General features: G+C 38.9%; 1 protein-coding gene across 1 annotated transcript; it reads right to left on the bottom strand.

Moving 5' to 3' along the window:
• Positions 1-8,604: 8,604 nt before the first annotated feature.
• Positions 8,605-15,422, bottom strand: MSTN (myostatin). Its single transcript, XM_040562243.1, has 3 exons — positions 14,970-15,422; positions 12,482-12,855; positions 8,605-10,269 (listed from the first exon to the last, which is right to left on the bottom strand). Exons 1-3 carry the CDS (start codon positions 15,340-15,342, stop codon positions 9,889-9,891), a joined length of 1,128 nt encoding a protein of 375 aa, XP_040418177.1. The 5' UTR covers positions 15,343-15,422; the 3' UTR covers positions 8,605-9,888.
• Positions 15,423-17,307: the final 1,885 nt, after the last annotated feature.

Genomic DNA, 17,307 nt, shown 5'->3' with positions numbered 1-17,307 from the left:
GGGGAAGGAGGGCTCCTCTAGATTTAATAAATACTTATTTTTCTATCATAATTTCAGTAATATTCAAAAACATTAGTAGTACGGGGGCTCTGACTCTCATTTGCACATTAATGTCACACATCCTTGACTTTTGCTTCATTTTCACAAGTTTTTAGGAAAGCTAGGGTTGATGAAGTTTCTTTTACTGTTTTTTTGGTTGGTTGCTTTTGTTGTAATAGGTATATAGCTTTTATAGAAGAAAATTTGGTCTTTATTTTTGCAGGAAGCTGGCTGCAAGCACCTGCATATCTTTATTCTAGTAACTCTAGTAATTTATGGAAATTGCATTAAGTGAGGAGTGTCTAATCTTAATCTGGTCATAGACAGAATGTGAAATAAAAGGTGTGAATGTGGTTTCGGTTAGAGAGGCAATACGGGGATGTACGAGAGGTGTTGCTGCTGAGTGACAGCTGTCTGATTTGGCTTCCTGTTATCACCCTGTCATATTTGCACAGATGGATGAGAGCTGCTCTAGACATGAAAACTTTATGCTTCAGCTTAAGAAAGGGACTAGAGGTCATTCTTGAATTATTTCCTTTGAGCTTAACTGTTCCTAGTTCAAATTTTCAGTTTCATGCCTGTTTCAACTTGTTTAGCGCTCTTGAACAGGTGAAACACACAGAAAACAGTGCTGAAAGATGAGGTTTTAAATCACTTCACTGCTTTCAAACAGCAGCTCTGCCTCCTGGAGTTTGCAGGAAACAACCAACAAGTGTTGCAGCCACAAGAAGCAAAGACATAGCTGTCAAAATATACAGTTGAGGTTTTTTTCTTGTGTATTTTTTTTCTGTCCATGTAGGTAGTAGTAAGTCTTGTCTAATAGGATTCTGTTGTTCTGCCTGCAGGGCAGGACAGTTCACAGGCTTGGGGATCGGTGAGCTCTCCTGCCACCTTCCCCTTTCATGTCAGCTTTCCACCGCAGTGCTGGCTGCCGACTGCTGAAACAGGCCACAAGGTCATTGTTATTTTGCCTCCCTGCCTTGTTTCTCTTGCTCTACCATCTCCTGCCGGCTACAAGAAGGTTGTCCTCAGTGTGTTCCTAGCCAGGTTTTCCACTGCTTGTGAGAAGCAGAGCCAGCAGAAGTTCTCCCTCGTGCAGCCCACCCAAATGACCTAGTTAAAAATCTTCTTGCTTGTTTGCAAGCCTGCTGGCAAAGATGTTTGTGGGCACTTTTACAGGTAGAACCCACCGCTCCCCCTCAAAGAGGGCCCTGCCATCCAGGAACCAAAGCTGCCTGTAGCCAGCTGCTGACCCAAGAAATAGCGAAGGGGAAGTCACAGCACTTCTTTCTCTTACTGCTTCCCCCGTCAGAAGAGAGCCTTGTTCTGCCTACAAAAGCCTTATAAAAATGTAATTGTCTTCAACTGGTTAAATAAAACTTTAATGCTTCTTTTAAATAGACCGTGTATGGGTTGGTGTCATGTCTAGAACAGTGCAGAAAATATGTAGGCCAGATATCTATGGGGACTCAGGTCCTTGTCTGCATGTGGTGGCATATTTGGGAATGAAGCTGGCTTTTAAGAGCCAGGTTCCTTGCTGCAGAAGTACTAACCACATTGGCTTGCCTTTGATATGCGCATTGTACAGCAGGGACAGTTTTGCCTCTGTGTGGAGGAGCAGAAAGAGCAAAGCGTGAAGCTTGTGTAGAGGGGTTCAGCCAGCTCGGGCTGATTCAGCCTCACCAGCTCTAGTGAGAGAAGTTCAAGTGCTCGGCCCTGGTCAGCCGACTTGCAGGCGTGCATCCAGCTTCTTGCTGCTGCATCATCACCATTGCTGCCACGTTAAATAGGTTATGTTTAGCTCGGAGGTGTCCATCTAGTCTGTAGTTGCATATTCTACTTACAAGAAGCTTTAGCTTCTCATTGTGAATATGTAGCATACGGTAGGGTTACAGGAGCTCAGTCTCCAGGGGTGCAGAATGCCACCCTTTCTGCCATCGCAGTGGAGATGTGACGGGCCTAATACAGGTAATTATAAAACTGCAGGATAAAAAAGCTCTGTGTGTGTGCTGGAGATGTTGGTGTTTGCTGTAAGCTTGTGGAGAAGGTGTTGCTAAATCTCTGACCAAGATCCACAGCAGTGCTGCCAGGGAACAATTGGCCTCTGAACCAGAATTTGGGTCCGTGGGAGCGGATCTGGGAAAGCCTCGTGAAGGCTGCATGGCCAAAAGCGAGTAATCACATTTTGTTCTAACTAAGCTCTTTCTGAATCACAGTCACAAGAAATTCGTGGAACCAATTTTTGGTTGTTTTTCAACTAAAGATCTGAGGTTTAGTACTATCTGGTCCAAACAACAGTTACCAAAGGTTGTGTTCTACCTTCTGTAGATGTAATTTACTTTGATCTCCACAGTAAAAAAAAAAAAAAAAAAAAAGATTGCTGTATATGACTGTGAGGCAGTAACAGTTGAACACAGGTTTAGGCAAGTGAGTTCATGTACAAGTGGGAGATATAAAGTGGACAGTGGACAGCTATTTTTAAATAAATATAAGTAAATGAATCAGTTAAGAAGTTTTTAGTGAGGATAAAGTAGTAAAAAGATAGGTCTGTCTTTTCTGGATACTTTTTTTCCCTGGAACCTGAGAATTTCTGTGCACGTTTGTTTTTTGGTTGGTTGGCTTTATTTGCTTTTGTTGGTTGGTGTTTGTTTAAGATAGTATTTTGATAGTAGATAAAATTTTTGGCAGAAGTGAAGAAACCTAAGAAGAAGCCCAAATGCGACTATCATTTTGTGGCAACTAGAGCTTGTGTCTACATCAGAGCTGGCTGATGAGGAAAGTTGAGGTAGTTGTTTGGGGACGAGAAGGGTAAGATGCTCTTAGAAATTAAAAGATAAATCTGCGAGGATGCTTTGACACTTCCAGTTTTGATAACATATCCAGTTTTAATAAGATATGGAAAAAAAAAAAAACAGCAGTACAAAAGAATAGATTAATAGATGAGAAAGCCACAAGTTATATATTAAAGCTAATAAATAAATGGTGAGACGAGTGGTCTGAGAATATTTCAGGGACAATACTGTGGTCTCAAAAGAGAATATTTTGGGCAACCACCTTCTGTATCTCCCTAGAAAAACAGAGTAACCATAAAGGCAGTATTCTGCCTGAATGGGTGCCAGGTAAGAACTTTCTCTAAATAGAATCATAATTTAAAAAAAAAAAAAAAAGTTAAATTTGATTTATTGAATCTTGGCAAGCAGCCTTGTGAAGACTCAAGTGCACAACATCTGTCTGCAGGTACATGTATAAGATTCTGATGCTGCATCTCTGTGTTGTGATATGGCTTTAAACAAATGCTTCTGCACTGGGAAAAGCCTATTTTTAATGCACTCTTGGAATCATTCCAGTCTAGAAGGAAAATAATTATGATAAAGTTATGCTGATGGCAGTTGGAGTAACGCTGCTCTTTAGTACCTCTGGCCATATGCTGGTTATTGCTGGAGTCCTGTGGGTTCTTCTTCATCTTTCTGGGTAATTGAAGAACCGAGTATGAAGACTCATACCCAGAAACTGATAACCTGATTCCTGAGAGATGATGTATCCGCAAGCCAGTAAGTACAGTCAGATTTTGTGATGCTGACTTAAAGGCAGCAAGCCCTGTCGTATAGTGCTCTGTAGTAAATGTTTTCACCAGCACAAATGCAGGATAAAAGACAATGATTTCCTCTGAAGTATTACTATATTAAAATATCACAAGTGGAAAAGACTCTCAAACCCCAAATGAATGAGAAGATTTATAGGAATTGAGTTGGCGTAGTTTTAAAGCTTCAAGCTTCCCAAGTAATCCATGCAGAAACGTCATTTCACACGCTGTTCCACCCAGTGATGTGTGAGCAATGCAACTGAAACCAGCCAGGGAGGTGAAACTTCAGTGTGGCATAGTAGGTGTCACCCGCAGTGGCGCAGGAGGAGGAGGTTTCTCTGCTGCTGGACGAGCACCTAGGCTGCGCTGCCCCACATGACGGCGGCGGTGTACAGTAGGCAGCTGACCTCAGCCCGCAGGCATCTGCGTGACGTGGGACCACCTGGCGCTGCGCTGCAACCTGATGCTATAATGCGTGACAGCCAGGTGTTTGGTTTTGCTGTTTCATATGTCAGCCTCGCCGAACTTGACGAATAACGACATGAAAAATGGTGACGAATGTGCTGGCAGGAGAGAGGATCGCCGTTTGACTAAAATCAGAATAAGCTTCTCATGCAGAGGTGCCCGTGCTACAGTGCACAGAAAGCCTTTGCTGTGTGCTCTTGCGCAGGGTGTTTAAGAAGGAGCATTATTTCAGAATGCTCCGTAACAATTGCAGCACTATCTCCCCCATGTTACTGTTCAGCTAGCGAGGTAATCGTTTTTCTCTATTGTTAAAAACTGATGAGGAACATAATAAGAACAAAAACACCAGACAATATCTCTGCAGGAAAAGCCCAAATATTCTTAACTTCAAGCTATTAGCTAGGTCCTGACTAACTATACGTTGGATTGCTATATATACAGATCACTGATGCAACTGATTGAGTTTAATTTATTTTAAAACAACTTTTAGTCTTGGCAAACAACAAACCTTTTCCAGAATTTTGAATTTAAGCATTTTTATGGTAGAGGAACTCAAAGTTTTGCAAATGCCTCTTCGTACCATGCTGTATTGGGGAAGATAAAATCTCTTCATTTTTGCTATATCTGATCAAATCATCCAATTCCTTTAAATTGCAATTGTTATATTGAAATATGTAGAAGCAGACCTTCCTTCGCACGTGACTAGTTTGCAATGAGCACATTACACTTTTTGTGATTTCAGTGTATTGTTCTGTTTGTGTTGTTGTTGTCTCCCAAGCTGCCTCTTCTAAGTTCTGTGCAAGCTGTCTACCAAGCAATGCCTCCATAATGCTTTCCAGGATGCTCTTCCCATACAATTGCATATCTTTATGGGCTTTTGTTAGTTTTACTGCTGAAACATGGAACATTGATTGCATTTCCTGACAAAAATAAGTATTATTATTATTGTATTATTATTATTTGTCGTCTAACCAGGTCTCACAAAGATCATAAGGCACAGGTCAGGAGTAACAGGAAAGACAGCGATGAGCCCGGGCTCATCCTTCTTTGCCTTTCCACAGCTCGGATTCATTCAAGCTGAACCCTTTCAGTGCTCTAAGAGGGATTGCCTTTACTTTTAAGGACTCAAGGCAGTATGATAAATATAATTGAAAAGCAACAGGTTTGAAATTAAATCTGGCTATTGACTTCTAGTGAAAGACGTTTCTATGGGGATGCAAGATAATAGCTGTTTGGATACATAATTAGATTGTGAGAGAGCAGCGATAGATAGCTTTTAGGTTAAGAACTGATGCGTCACAGGTTGACTCATGGGCACTAAGCTATTTTATTGTCTCTGGAAGCTGTACAAATATGAAACCATGCATAATGTGAATTATGGCCACTTCTGAAGAAAATAACATCTTTCCTGCAGCCTCTGAATGAGTTTCAGCAGTCAAGGCTCGTGAATGACAGGCAAATTTACATCCAAAGTGCTGCAAAGCTCACTGCCAATCTTCTCACCCAATCTACAGAGGGGTTCAAGGCTTGTTGTCTACATTTCTGGAGTACCAAAACATAGGCAGTACAATACCCGTTGTAGTATTTCTTCATACCTCAAGTTCACCCTGTCCAGCCATCAAAGAGAATGATTCAGCTTAATTTGTCAATGCAAGCAGTAATTATTTGCAGTAGCTTCTATTTGCACTTCTCCTCTGCTTTTTTTCCACCAGATTGCTTCAGCAGATGCTGGCACTATCATTTATTTTGTGATTATTTAGAAAAGCCAAGCATGAACAGAGCTGTACTTCATGCTATGCAAATTCAGAAGCTGGCCTGTAGCCCTAACTTCTTCCTTTGGATCTTGTCAGGGCTTTTATAAGCTAAACAGGAGAGAGATTTGGAGCTTTAGTGTTTCCAGAGCTTGTTAACATTTTATTGTATTGATTCAAAACCTGCAACACACGCATTTCAGGGGAGAGTTATGGTCTTACTGTTTGCTGGGGAAGACTGCGTGGAAAAGCAGATGCAGCAACCTGAGTGATTTACTGAGCAGTTCTTCTCCATGTGTCTTATTAAATCAACGTATAGATAGATAGCTGTGATGCTAAGAGACATACTGTTGCTGTAAGTGCAATTCTTGGGATGAAGCTAACATGCCAGATAACTCGGATTGTTAAAACAGATAATTAAGGTTCATAGTGACATTTTTTTGCTGAATTACATATGCATAGTGCTTTTTGAAATAAATTTGTCATGTTGTTTCTAGTTAGTCTTTCTCTACCTACTCTTCCCTAACTTTTTTATTTTTATTCACAAAAGTTTTAAATGGAGTTGGGATCATTTGGATGTTATATTTGCCCAGGTCTACCCTTAATAACACCCTGCTTTGTTTTGCTGGATCTTTAACAAAATGTGACTGCCTGGACTGAACTGTCCAAGCCTAGTTTCAGGCTCATTTCTTTCTTTTTCTTTTTTTTTTTTTTTTTTTTTTAAGACATTTAGCCAAAAGAGCTCATTCGTGTCCAAGAATGAGTCAATTCAATAATCTCCCTGATCTAAAATTTAAAAAATAAATAACCACAATGACCAACAACTACAGAAAACAAATCTAGATTCTATAGAATTGCGGAAAAAAAAGATAACTGAAACTATGAATGTGCTTGGCCTCTAGCTGTCCCTTTGAGATCTGCTCACATTTAGCAAAACCATACATCTGTGAAAAATTTCATCTGCCATACACCTGGTGGTGCTGACCTGTGTCACCTGTTAGACTCCCTGTGGGCTGCACGTGAACGCTGGAAGCTCTGCCCCCCACCATGGGGCGAGCTGAAGCCAGGCAGAGGCAGGAGGGTGATACTGTGGCAGGGCTGTCCCCCCAGCAGGGCTGGGGTGCAGGAAGCACTCACAGGTGCTGCCCAAGCCTCTGGGACCCGAGCCTTGGAAATACAAGGAGTGAGAACTGAGTGAATCGTTGTCCTCTCAACTTCGATTATCAATAAACATGTTAATGCTGAATCTTTCAGGAGCTAAAACCAGCAAGTTAAAAGTCTGGCGAGTAGCTGCTTGCACAGGAGGTCAGTGTTAAAAATATGGCAAGCAGGACCACTCTGTGATAATTTCAAGTTTGGGAAAATACGAAAATTTCCATGGAACAACATTTATCTGAAGCAAGGAGCAACATTTATCTGAAGCATTTATCTGAGGAGTAATGCTGTTTGGAGTGGATGCATTTAGGATTTCAAGCTATTTCTTGTCTCATTTTTGGTTAATTTTTCTTTTTCCTGATACCTGCAGAAAAGCTTCCACCATCCATGCAACACATTTATGCAGAGCACAGCCAAAGATGCTTCTTACGTGGGGTAACTGCATTTTTGTCAGCTTTAGTTTAGCTCTCCTGAGTAGGAGTAAGCACTCCGGTGTCCTGTCAGCACTGCAGTGCAGACCAGCACTGTGTTTTCCTTGCCATCAGCTCCAAAACCCACACTACAGCATTTCTCCACTTACTGCTAGATGAACAACCTCAGTTAATGCCAGTGAGGGTCTAACTGCATGGTACGCTGTGGAAAACTAGATTGAAGCCTCTGAACAGAGCCTCTTTAAGAGGCTTTTGGTATACGTTAAGGCCCAGATCATGCGAATGCACACTGCTGATATTCTCACCCTCTTCGCTTGAACTATCTGGTGCCAGAACGTCATGAGTTAAAAGTCAAAGGGTCAAATGTTGGCCTCCCTTAAAGGTGTTTTAACTGCAACGAACCCAGGGTTTCTCCCTTAATTCTGTAACCTTGGTTTTCAGAGAAGAAGGAATTGTGTTGTGCTTTTATGTCTTGTGGCTTCACCAAGACTCTGTATTTTAAGATTCTACGCATTTTTAAAATATCTTATATTTACTCTGAGTGTGTTTTATGGGAAACTAAATTGAAGGTGTATTTAAGGGCCACAGAGATCTGCTATGATGATCTATATCAGGAGAAGCTGAACATCTGCTTGATGCTTGGGCACAGCTTTAGCAGAACTAACAGTTCAAAAGAAATAACTTGTTTTTTAATGTAACAATCAGATAATTTGAAGTTTGAGCAATGAGGTTTGAAACTTAAAAAACAAAGGCAGAAAATTTGATATAAAATATTTACCACCTAAGCAGAAATATATAAAAGGGGAAGTGGGGGGGGGGGAAATCAATGGTTGCAATTCTGTGGTAGTTTTACATAAAGGAATATTAAAAACTGAATTTCTGCAAAGTAACAAAAGTATTTGTCATACTAACATAAAGATGTTTGAACAGCGATTGTGTTGTCTTTACAAATGCCTCTTTTATCACTTGTATTTCACATGTGAAATGAAATGTACTTTATAGTAAATAGTTTTTTTAATTTCAATTAACATTTTTTTATAAGGAAAATATACAAAATTTGTGTGGAAAACTGTTTACTATGTTTACTTGAAGATAATATTTTGTTGCTATTAAATGTATTTTATTATATTTAAAATTTTGCAATCTTTTGTGGTATCATTACTTATGGACATAACATTCAAAGTATGGAAAATCAGTTGTGGATCAAACTGACCATAAAAACAGTAATCCAAAGAAACCTTATAAACATGTCAACACCCACCATTTACCCACAGATGGCTCATACAAATGTAAAAAACATATAAAATGTAGTATAATTCCCAACATATGGCTTGCTTTGTTGCATTGTTCCTATGTATTATTAGTGTTAAAAACCAGGAAATTATATTATGAAGAGAATATTGGTTTTTGTTTATTAAACTAAAGTACAGGTTAACATCATTCTTTTCTTGTGATGAACATATACCAACAGTGATTAAAAAATAAACATTTATTTACAAAATATTGATGCATACATATTACACAAGTCAGTTATATCAAAGTGGTTTTTTAACAATATCTGTAGCAACCAACTATTTGCATTGGTTTATCATAGTGCAAACGGTAATGTTGCAAAGGCAGATTATGATGTGGGATTATGGTTTGAAAGTTAGACTTCTCTGCTGCCTTTTGTTTTACTACATCTAGAAAACTATTCACCTTCATTTAAAAAATAGCTATTTCTTGCGAATGTTGAATAGTGTACCTGAGGATAGGGCAAATTCGTTATTACTCTAAATTCTTTCACTTAGATAACTATCTTTCTATTTACTCAGCCTGCTTACGTAGCACCATTGCCATTGATTACTATCATACTAATGAAAAAAAAGGAATGGAAACACGCTAAATACACTACCATCCCTAATTTCAGGATTTGTCCATTTACGTGGAATTTCGTCTTATGCATTTCACAATTCTGCACTATATATTCAAGTGTTTAAGGATGATTCTGGTGGTATTGTGGAGTGGTGTATATGTTACCGGTATATATTTTTCTGTAAATGCAATAGCAAGTGAAGCTGTGAAGAAATTGATTTAAAAGCCTGCTCCTTCTATTTGCAGATGAGAAGGAGCTTGCTTTTGATTACAAACATACGTTGAAACCTGCGTATGGATTTGTGTCTGAATGACTGAATATTGATTCCCTCAAAATGTAAGAAACTCATTGGTTAAATCCGGTGATTTTGATTGTAGATTTTCTTTTTCCACTGGTTAATAACCAGTCATTAGGCAACTCTATTGTCTTTTAGTTCGCATTCTGCAGCTTGTGTTGCTCTAAATCTGGCCTGTATGATAGGCTATCATACAGCATATGATGTCGGCAATGCCTAGCGCACGTAACTTCACAGTTTCAAAGATGGGTGAGGGGATATAACTTTTTTTGGTAGCTTCCACAATTTATGAAGTGGTGGATCTCACGACAGTCTCATGAGCAACCACAACGATCTACAACCATGGCTGGTATCTTTCCATATATTATTTGTTCTTTTCCATTGAAATACAACATATTTATGGGGGACATCTTGGTGGGCGTGCAGCAGGGGCCTGCCGAGCCTCTAGGATTTGCTTGGTGTACGAGATGAGTGTGCGGATATTTCTGTAGAAATACAAATTCACATTCTCCAGAGCAGTAATTGGCTTTGTATCTTTTAGGTGCGATAATCCAGTCCCATCCGAAAGCTTCAAAATCCACGGTCAGTGGGTAGCGACAACATCGGGATTCTGTCGAGTGCTCATCGCAGTCGAGGCCAAAATCTCTACGGGATCGTTTCGGTGTGTCTGTAACTCTGACCTCTAAAAATGGATTCTGTGAGAAGAGGAAAAGGAACCGGAAGTAATAATGAGGTAGGTGCAGGTAATTTGAGTAAAAACATACATGTAGTTATCTCCGACACAAATGTATCAAATCAGTATTCTCAAATAACATTTACAAACATTTTTGAAGTTCTGCCCTTCAGAGAACTTTATCCTCCTCCAAGTCTCTGCTAAATTTGATCCCTTCTCAAGGGTTATTCCTCTTCTTTCTGCTGAGGACATACATTTCCCTGCTGCTTCTCTATAAGGAGCTTTAATTTCTGAGTGTTTCTTCCTGAAATCACCATCATCTTTGTGCTAGCATCATTTCTTATTAACTGCTAAGAGAAAGTTGCAGAAATTTTGAGGATGCTGGGTTTATAGTTTAGCTGTCGTTTTCCTTAACACTGTAATAAGAGTTGCTTTTCTTTTCTTTTTTTTCCTTTTCTATAAAAGAACTCCCAAAAGGAAAAAAAAAAATAAATAAAAAATATTTACAGGGCAGAATCCAAGCAGTATTGGTCTCCTTTTTGCAAATCCTTCTGAAATTCTCTCCATCAAAATGGTATTCAGTTCAGGTTTTCTGGATATCAACAAAGACTCCTCCTCCAGACCGAGGAGAACAGGAAATGTCTCCATAATTGCCATCTTGCTGGAACAATTGAAGTGGTGGTAGAAATGAATGTTTCACCTGCTAGTACAGGTTACTTCTACTTCACAGCTTTTACTCAGCCAGAGGGCTGGATTTGCTGTCCTGAATTTGGAGGGGCAGCTAATATTTTGACTCCTGAAAGAGCCTTGTGGCCAGGGAATGTACTTTTGGCAGATCTCTGAGCCACGTGCTTCCTACTGAAGGTGTCTTTGCGCAGTCCTTAACTGAGAATAGAAAGAAATTGCAAGCTTTGCAATCACGAGTTTGAAATAGTTCCTCTGCTCCACGCCGATTTCAGCACAGTGTTGTCCAGCTACTGGAGAAGCTCCTCCCAAAGGTAAATGATACGAGAAGGGGCTTGGTGGAGAGCAGCATCCCAGTACAGAGAGCTGCCAGCGAGGAGGTGAAGGAAAGAGAAGACAAGTTTCCTCTCCCATTACCTGCATTGCATCTGACCCTGTGTTGCTTTTACAACAGTTTGTTTTTACAGCTGATGATAACCCTGAGAAAACTGAGGGTTATCGACATGTGTGAAAACACCTTGTTACATATTTGAATGGGTGGAGACATTCTTTATCATGATATCCAGCAAGTATATGAGAGTCACATCTGTAATTAATCTGTGATTGAGATACCACATTGTTTTTACTCTACGTTCTATTAACTGCATTGCACTGCTATGAAGTTAAACATTACATAGCTACCTAAACAGATTGATCTTCTCTGTAGCACTGAAAGCAAAATAATGCTCCTGGTACTTTACTCAAAAGCAGAAACATTTTGGTTGTGATTGTTTCAGCAATTGCAATAGGTTCAGGAATTTTAACAGGTTGTAGATGATGAGTGATTTGGGGAAACAGCAAGGAAAATGCTGTAGTTTAGCTGGTATGCTTCAGATTTAATTCATTCATCCATACTTACTGAGAGAAACTGCATAGTTATTTTATGCTCTTTCCCATTATTGTGACCCATTTGTTGTATCAAGCAGAATTTATCTATTTAAACATTTCTAATAAGAGGAATGATGCATTCTATCATAAGTACAACATTTAAAATTATGAGATCTGTTGTCACCTTCATAAATACAGATAATTCGTCTTGTCATTAAAAGAAAATACATGCATACAGAATAGGGAGAAACAGGGTTTGAATGCAAAATCTTTTCAGCAGTATCCGAGGCAAAATTCCCATCAATGAAATAAGCAGATGACTTTTTCTTTTACCTGTATGCAAAGTAACTTCTCATTAAGCAGTGTTTGCTCTCAAATTTGAATACAATGTTACTATGATAGTACCATCCATTGGTAAGTACCAAAACATTTTCCACTCGATGCCTCTCAACATCTCCCTGAGGTAATGCAATTCACCTCAATTTTTCAAATAAGGGAATGGAGGCACAGGAGGGCTACATGATTTTGCCATGATCAGAGAGCAAAGAGTGAAAGAATTCTGTATACAGAACCTTTATCTTCCATTCCCTAAACAATGTTTCCATTTTATCCTTAAAACACAAGTTAAATGCTTTCCAATAAAATGCAAGATATTTAAATGGGATTTTTCTAAATAAACTTACCAATCCATCTTCACCTGGTCCTGGGAAAGTTACAGCAAGATCTCGTCCATTCTCATCAAAAGCTTTTATTTCGATGCCTAAATTGGATTCAGGCTGTTTGAGCCAATTTTGCAACACTGTCTTCACATCAATACTCTGCCAAATACCAGTGCCTGGGTTCATGTCAAGTTTCAAAGATCGAATTCCAGTATATCTTGTACCGTCTTTCATGGGCTTAATAAGTCTCAGGATCTGCACAAACACTGTTGTAGGTTTTTGGACTTGCCTCAAGTATATCCACAATTGTGCCTTTACTACTTTGTTATATTGTATTTTAGAGCTAAACTTAAAGAAGCAACATTTTGGTTTTCCCTCCATTTGTACAAGAAAATCAGCTATAAATGAATGGAAAGAATAGATTACTGAACAGGGAACAGAAATAAATATGCATATATAAACCGAAATTTTTTTTCCAGAGCATGTAGGATGTCTTACAATATTCTATAAACAGCATCAGTAACAAATGGATGTAACATCATTCATTTTCTGTGCTTTACACTCTATGGTAAATTTAATCATTTTGCTGTCACCTAAAAGTAGCATCATGTGACAAGTAATCACTGATCGTTTTGTAAATAGGCTAAAAGGAGATTTGGCTAACCATTTTCTATGTAACTTTAGCTGGTCCCTTGCACTCTGTAGGCTAAGCAGAGTGAACGATGTGCACGGGCTGAAGTTCAGGAATAACGGGCAACTGTGAGAAGAAGGGCGCTGTAGAGAAACTCTGTGGTCCTCAGTTATCTCTGGGATCTGACCAGTTGTACCAGCACTGTGGACTTACCCCTACAGCTGCAGAAAAGCCCCTTTCCCAGATAAAAATTACCAGGGGATCGGGCACAGCCTATGCCACTTCACAGTGACTACTACCAGCTCATTTCTGCTGTTCATCTCCTGAGGAGGAGCTCCATGAAACATGCACAATAGCAACTTTGCATCAGCTGAGTCAACACTTATGTCACCTTTAGGTATTTTTAATTTACTAGATAACCTTAGTGTGCTGTGCATCATACAAATAGAAGTAGCTATGCACAAACTACCTGAACACTTTGTTTTCTTTTGTTGAGTGGAAACAATAATAATTTAAAGTATTAATGTAAAGATTTGTTTCCATTTGAACAATATTATAGGAAAGTCACATGCAGTGCAGCATTCCTCCTTCCTGTAGCCTACAATGCAGCTGTTCTACCTAGTCATGACAATGTCTTGCCATGCCAGCATAAAATGGGTAAAATGAATTTTAAATGGTGCAGAGTTTTGACACTCCTAAATCTCATCACTTAAGATACCTGTATCCTTAGTGGATTTTAAATAGTTCAAAGGCTTTTATAAAAAGTAGGAAATTAACTCAGATCAATGAAGCATAATGACTTTTCTTCAGTCATTGTAATTATATAGTGGTTTAATTAAAATAGTTACCAACTATACAGCAGGCTGGAATAAAACTGCTGGCAGACCTAATTTTGCATTAAGGCTGCACTAATATGTTGCTATTAAGTACACATATTATTAAAGTTAAAAAATGTTACAGATAAAGTTAATTCTTCATCCATGTGTGCATTTTTAGCTACAGCAGCTGATTTTATTCTAGTATGTGTATTGTAATGATATCTGTAACTGCTAACATGCCTAATATGTCCTGTCATCTTTTTCCTTTTTGACATCATATTCATAAGTGTTATTTTAAAAAACAGCTGCCATAGCCAAATACTTTAGCTGATGAAGAACATAAGATACTATAGTATTAGCTGTGCAAAAGATACTTGATAGGAGCCGTAGCAGATGTTTAGCACTCAGAAGATAACTTAGAATCTGCTCATTCAGTAAATGCCTTCATTCTTCCTTGGCACGACTACTGGAGCTGATTGCTATAACGTGGACATTTTAACATTTAAATCCATTACACACATATTTGCTTTAAATATATAGTTTTAACTCAGAGGTGGGTGGTGCTAGCTTATGGGATCAGCAAAGAAGCAAGAATTTAACTCTATACTTGCACTTGTGGGTCTCGTTCTCTAAGCTGTATTTCTGCTCATTTCTGTTGCTCTTTAAAGCACTGGCTGGTGAAACCTCATGCAGAAAAATATAGCTATCTTGTTACCTGCACTTGCACTTTCTGTTTGCAATAGGAAATGCCCTGAATGCTGCAAATAACGGAGCCAACTGAACTGCAGATCTCTCCTTGCTTTCTAAGGCAATTGGCAAATCGTAAGTGCTACAGGGCACACACGTTATAAGGAGCCGAATAAATGAACAGTAAAACAAAGGCTCGCAACAAGGTCATTTGAACCTGACTCAAATCCTTTAGAAATACACTCTCCTCCCTCCCTCTGGCAGACTCCAGCCAGCAGCCTGTTGGGAGAGCCTGAGAAGGAGTTGTGTGGCTCTACAGCACGGAGACAACTCTCTCGGACGAGCAGTGCGAGACGAAAGCAGCAGGGTTACTTACACTCTGTAGGCATTGTGATAATCGTTTCAGTTGTGGCATGATAGTCATCGTCTTCCAAAGAGCCATCGCTACTGTCGTCTCTCTGGACGTCATATTGATCAATCAGTTCCTGTAGTGGAGGAGCTTTGGGTAAAAGTTGTTTAATAACATCCCTGCTAATGTTAGGAGCTTGTTCCAGGCGCAGTTTGCTGAGGATTTGAATTTTTATGGCTTCTATTCTGGAAGATTTTGTATTCTGTCTCCATGTACAAGCATTGCACAGTCCATCTTTTTCAGCATTCTCTGTGGGCTGACTACCATCATCAAGAGCCACCGGATCAACTGAAATCAGCATGAACAGGTAAATATAAACATAGATTGCTAGCTTTTGCATGATCTCACATTCAGCGCAGCTTTTTTCCTTTTTTTTTTTTTTCCTCCCCCTTTCCCTTTTTCTTTTAGTACTAAACAGATACGTGAAAGCAAATGCAATCTGAGAGACAGCTTACCACACTGGTGTACCTTATATATTCCAAGGGGGCTTTTATACTCCAACTTTGATTAGGCTCATGTCGTCAAAACCAACGATTGGTTGTTGTCCCAACAATGAATCTAGCTGTCAGAGGTTAAAGCCCTGTCGATCACAAGTCACTAGACAGCATTTAGTTACAGCCAAGGGTGAACTGATTTATCTGGTGGCTTCATAGAGGATATGTCTTCACATACGGAAAGGATATATTTCCAAGTACTATGGGCAGCAGTACTGGAAGACAGCACTATCATTCTTAAATATATACAAGACAGTATGCTTGCAGTATGAATCAAGGCAGAGCTCTCTCTAAAGTTGCTTTAAGCTTCTATCATTATTTTGACTGAAAGCTTGCACTATTTAAAAGAAAATCCTGAGGAACTGCTGTTAGGCAGGAAGAAAATATTTGTAAATACATTGCAAACATTACAAATCTATGTTGTTCAACAGCTAAAATATATTAAGCAGTTGATATTTCAGAAAACTTTAATAGGTTTTCCTGAAAGGTACTAGCTAAGCAGTAATAAAGATTTTGAGCATATGTGGCTGTTAGTAAGTACATATTTGTCTGTTTGTCCCATTAGTATATATCAAAATCCTTTACTGAAGTGTGTGAACACTTATTATGTAAAATGAGTTTGCCTTGTCAGCAAAATCCTGGGCAGTAAATTACATATTGAGAGACCTAAACATTTAAATCCCTACTGTGAGTATATCTTCTTTTTCCATATCCTCTTTTAATTCAGTTCAAAATATATCTGTATTTTGTCAGCTTAAGTGATACTGTGCTTTCTTTTGCTTTCTACTCAAACATTTGTAAGTTCTCTATATCCTGCTTATATATTTAAAATTAGTTTTAATATTCTTTCTGCACAAGATACATCTAGACATTATTATATACTTACAGGTAATGGCTTATAAAAGCTTATAGCAATATAGTTTGCATTTGGCATGCTGCTAGCAGAATCTTTGGGATTTATATTTATTTGGGGAGGTGGGGGTTACAGCTCAGCACAGTCTGTATATTAAAGCAAACACAAATCCTGGAATTCCATGCAATATGCCAGAGTTTGCCTATCTAAGTTAGGACTGAATTGTCAGTTTCTCACTGATCTTCTCTTCTTTTTCCATTATGAGTACACCATAGAATGTGGCAATCAGGTTTTTATTTATTTATTTTCATATGTTCCTATAGGAAACATTCTGGTGCATGGAAAGGTGTGGGACAAAACATTCAAAGCTTTTTCCTGCCTGGTCATTCATGTTATCTTGCATCACCTTTGCAGGGCATGCAAATTCAGTACATTGCAGAGAACTGAGTCTAATATTCAGCTCATGACCAGTGACGTAAACCATGAGTATTCAATTGAAATTGATTGTGCTATTCTGGTGTAAAGGTGATGCAAGCAATAAATGTATCGTGCTCACACGTTCCAGGCCTGTGGCTTTAGGGTCTAACCCTGATATTCTCATTTCAACCAAACTCATGTGTAAAGCAGACATTTCGACTGCTTATATCCTGAGCATTTGTTTTCACACAAGATACTCATGCAACTGCTTTCAACATATGGTAACATAAATGGGCTCATGGTTCACTGGAACTAGAAGTCAGGGTAGAGCTGAGTTTGTACCAGAGACTTCCTGCCATGTCCACAATGTATTATTTTAAACAAATTCTTTGTATTCTTGTAGTTTAAAGAGGCTAATACATTACAAGTACTGGAAATGTATCTTTTTGGACAGTTCATAGGATGATTCATATTTATAATCTTGAAAAGCATTAACCCAGCTTCATACTCTGATGGTGAGGGTTTTTTGTTTTTGTTTTTT

The sequence above is a fragment of the Cygnus olor genome, chromosome 6, assembly GCF_009769625.2.
Source record: "Cygnus olor isolate bCygOlo1 chromosome 6, bCygOlo1.pri.v2, whole genome shotgun sequence".
NCBI classification, from domain to species: domain Eukaryota; kingdom Metazoa; phylum Chordata; class Aves; order Anseriformes; family Anatidae; genus Cygnus; species Cygnus olor.
This window is presented reverse-complemented; position numbering and strand designations above follow the sequence as displayed.

Excerpts from the sequence above, each read along its gene's own strand:
- MSTN (XM_040562243.1), bottom strand. The coding sequence starts at position 15,342 with ATGCAAAAGCTAGCAATCTATGTTTATATTTACCTGTTCATGCTGATT. Across the intron at positions 12,856-14,969 it reads TATCACAATGCCTACAGAGT|CTGATTTTCTTGTACAAATG; the intron begins GTAAGTAACCCT and ends ATTCATTTATAG. Across the intron at positions 10,270-12,481 it reads GACCAGGTGAAGATGGATTG|AATCCATTTTTAGAGGTCAG; the intron begins GTAAGTTTATTT and ends CTCTTCTCACAG.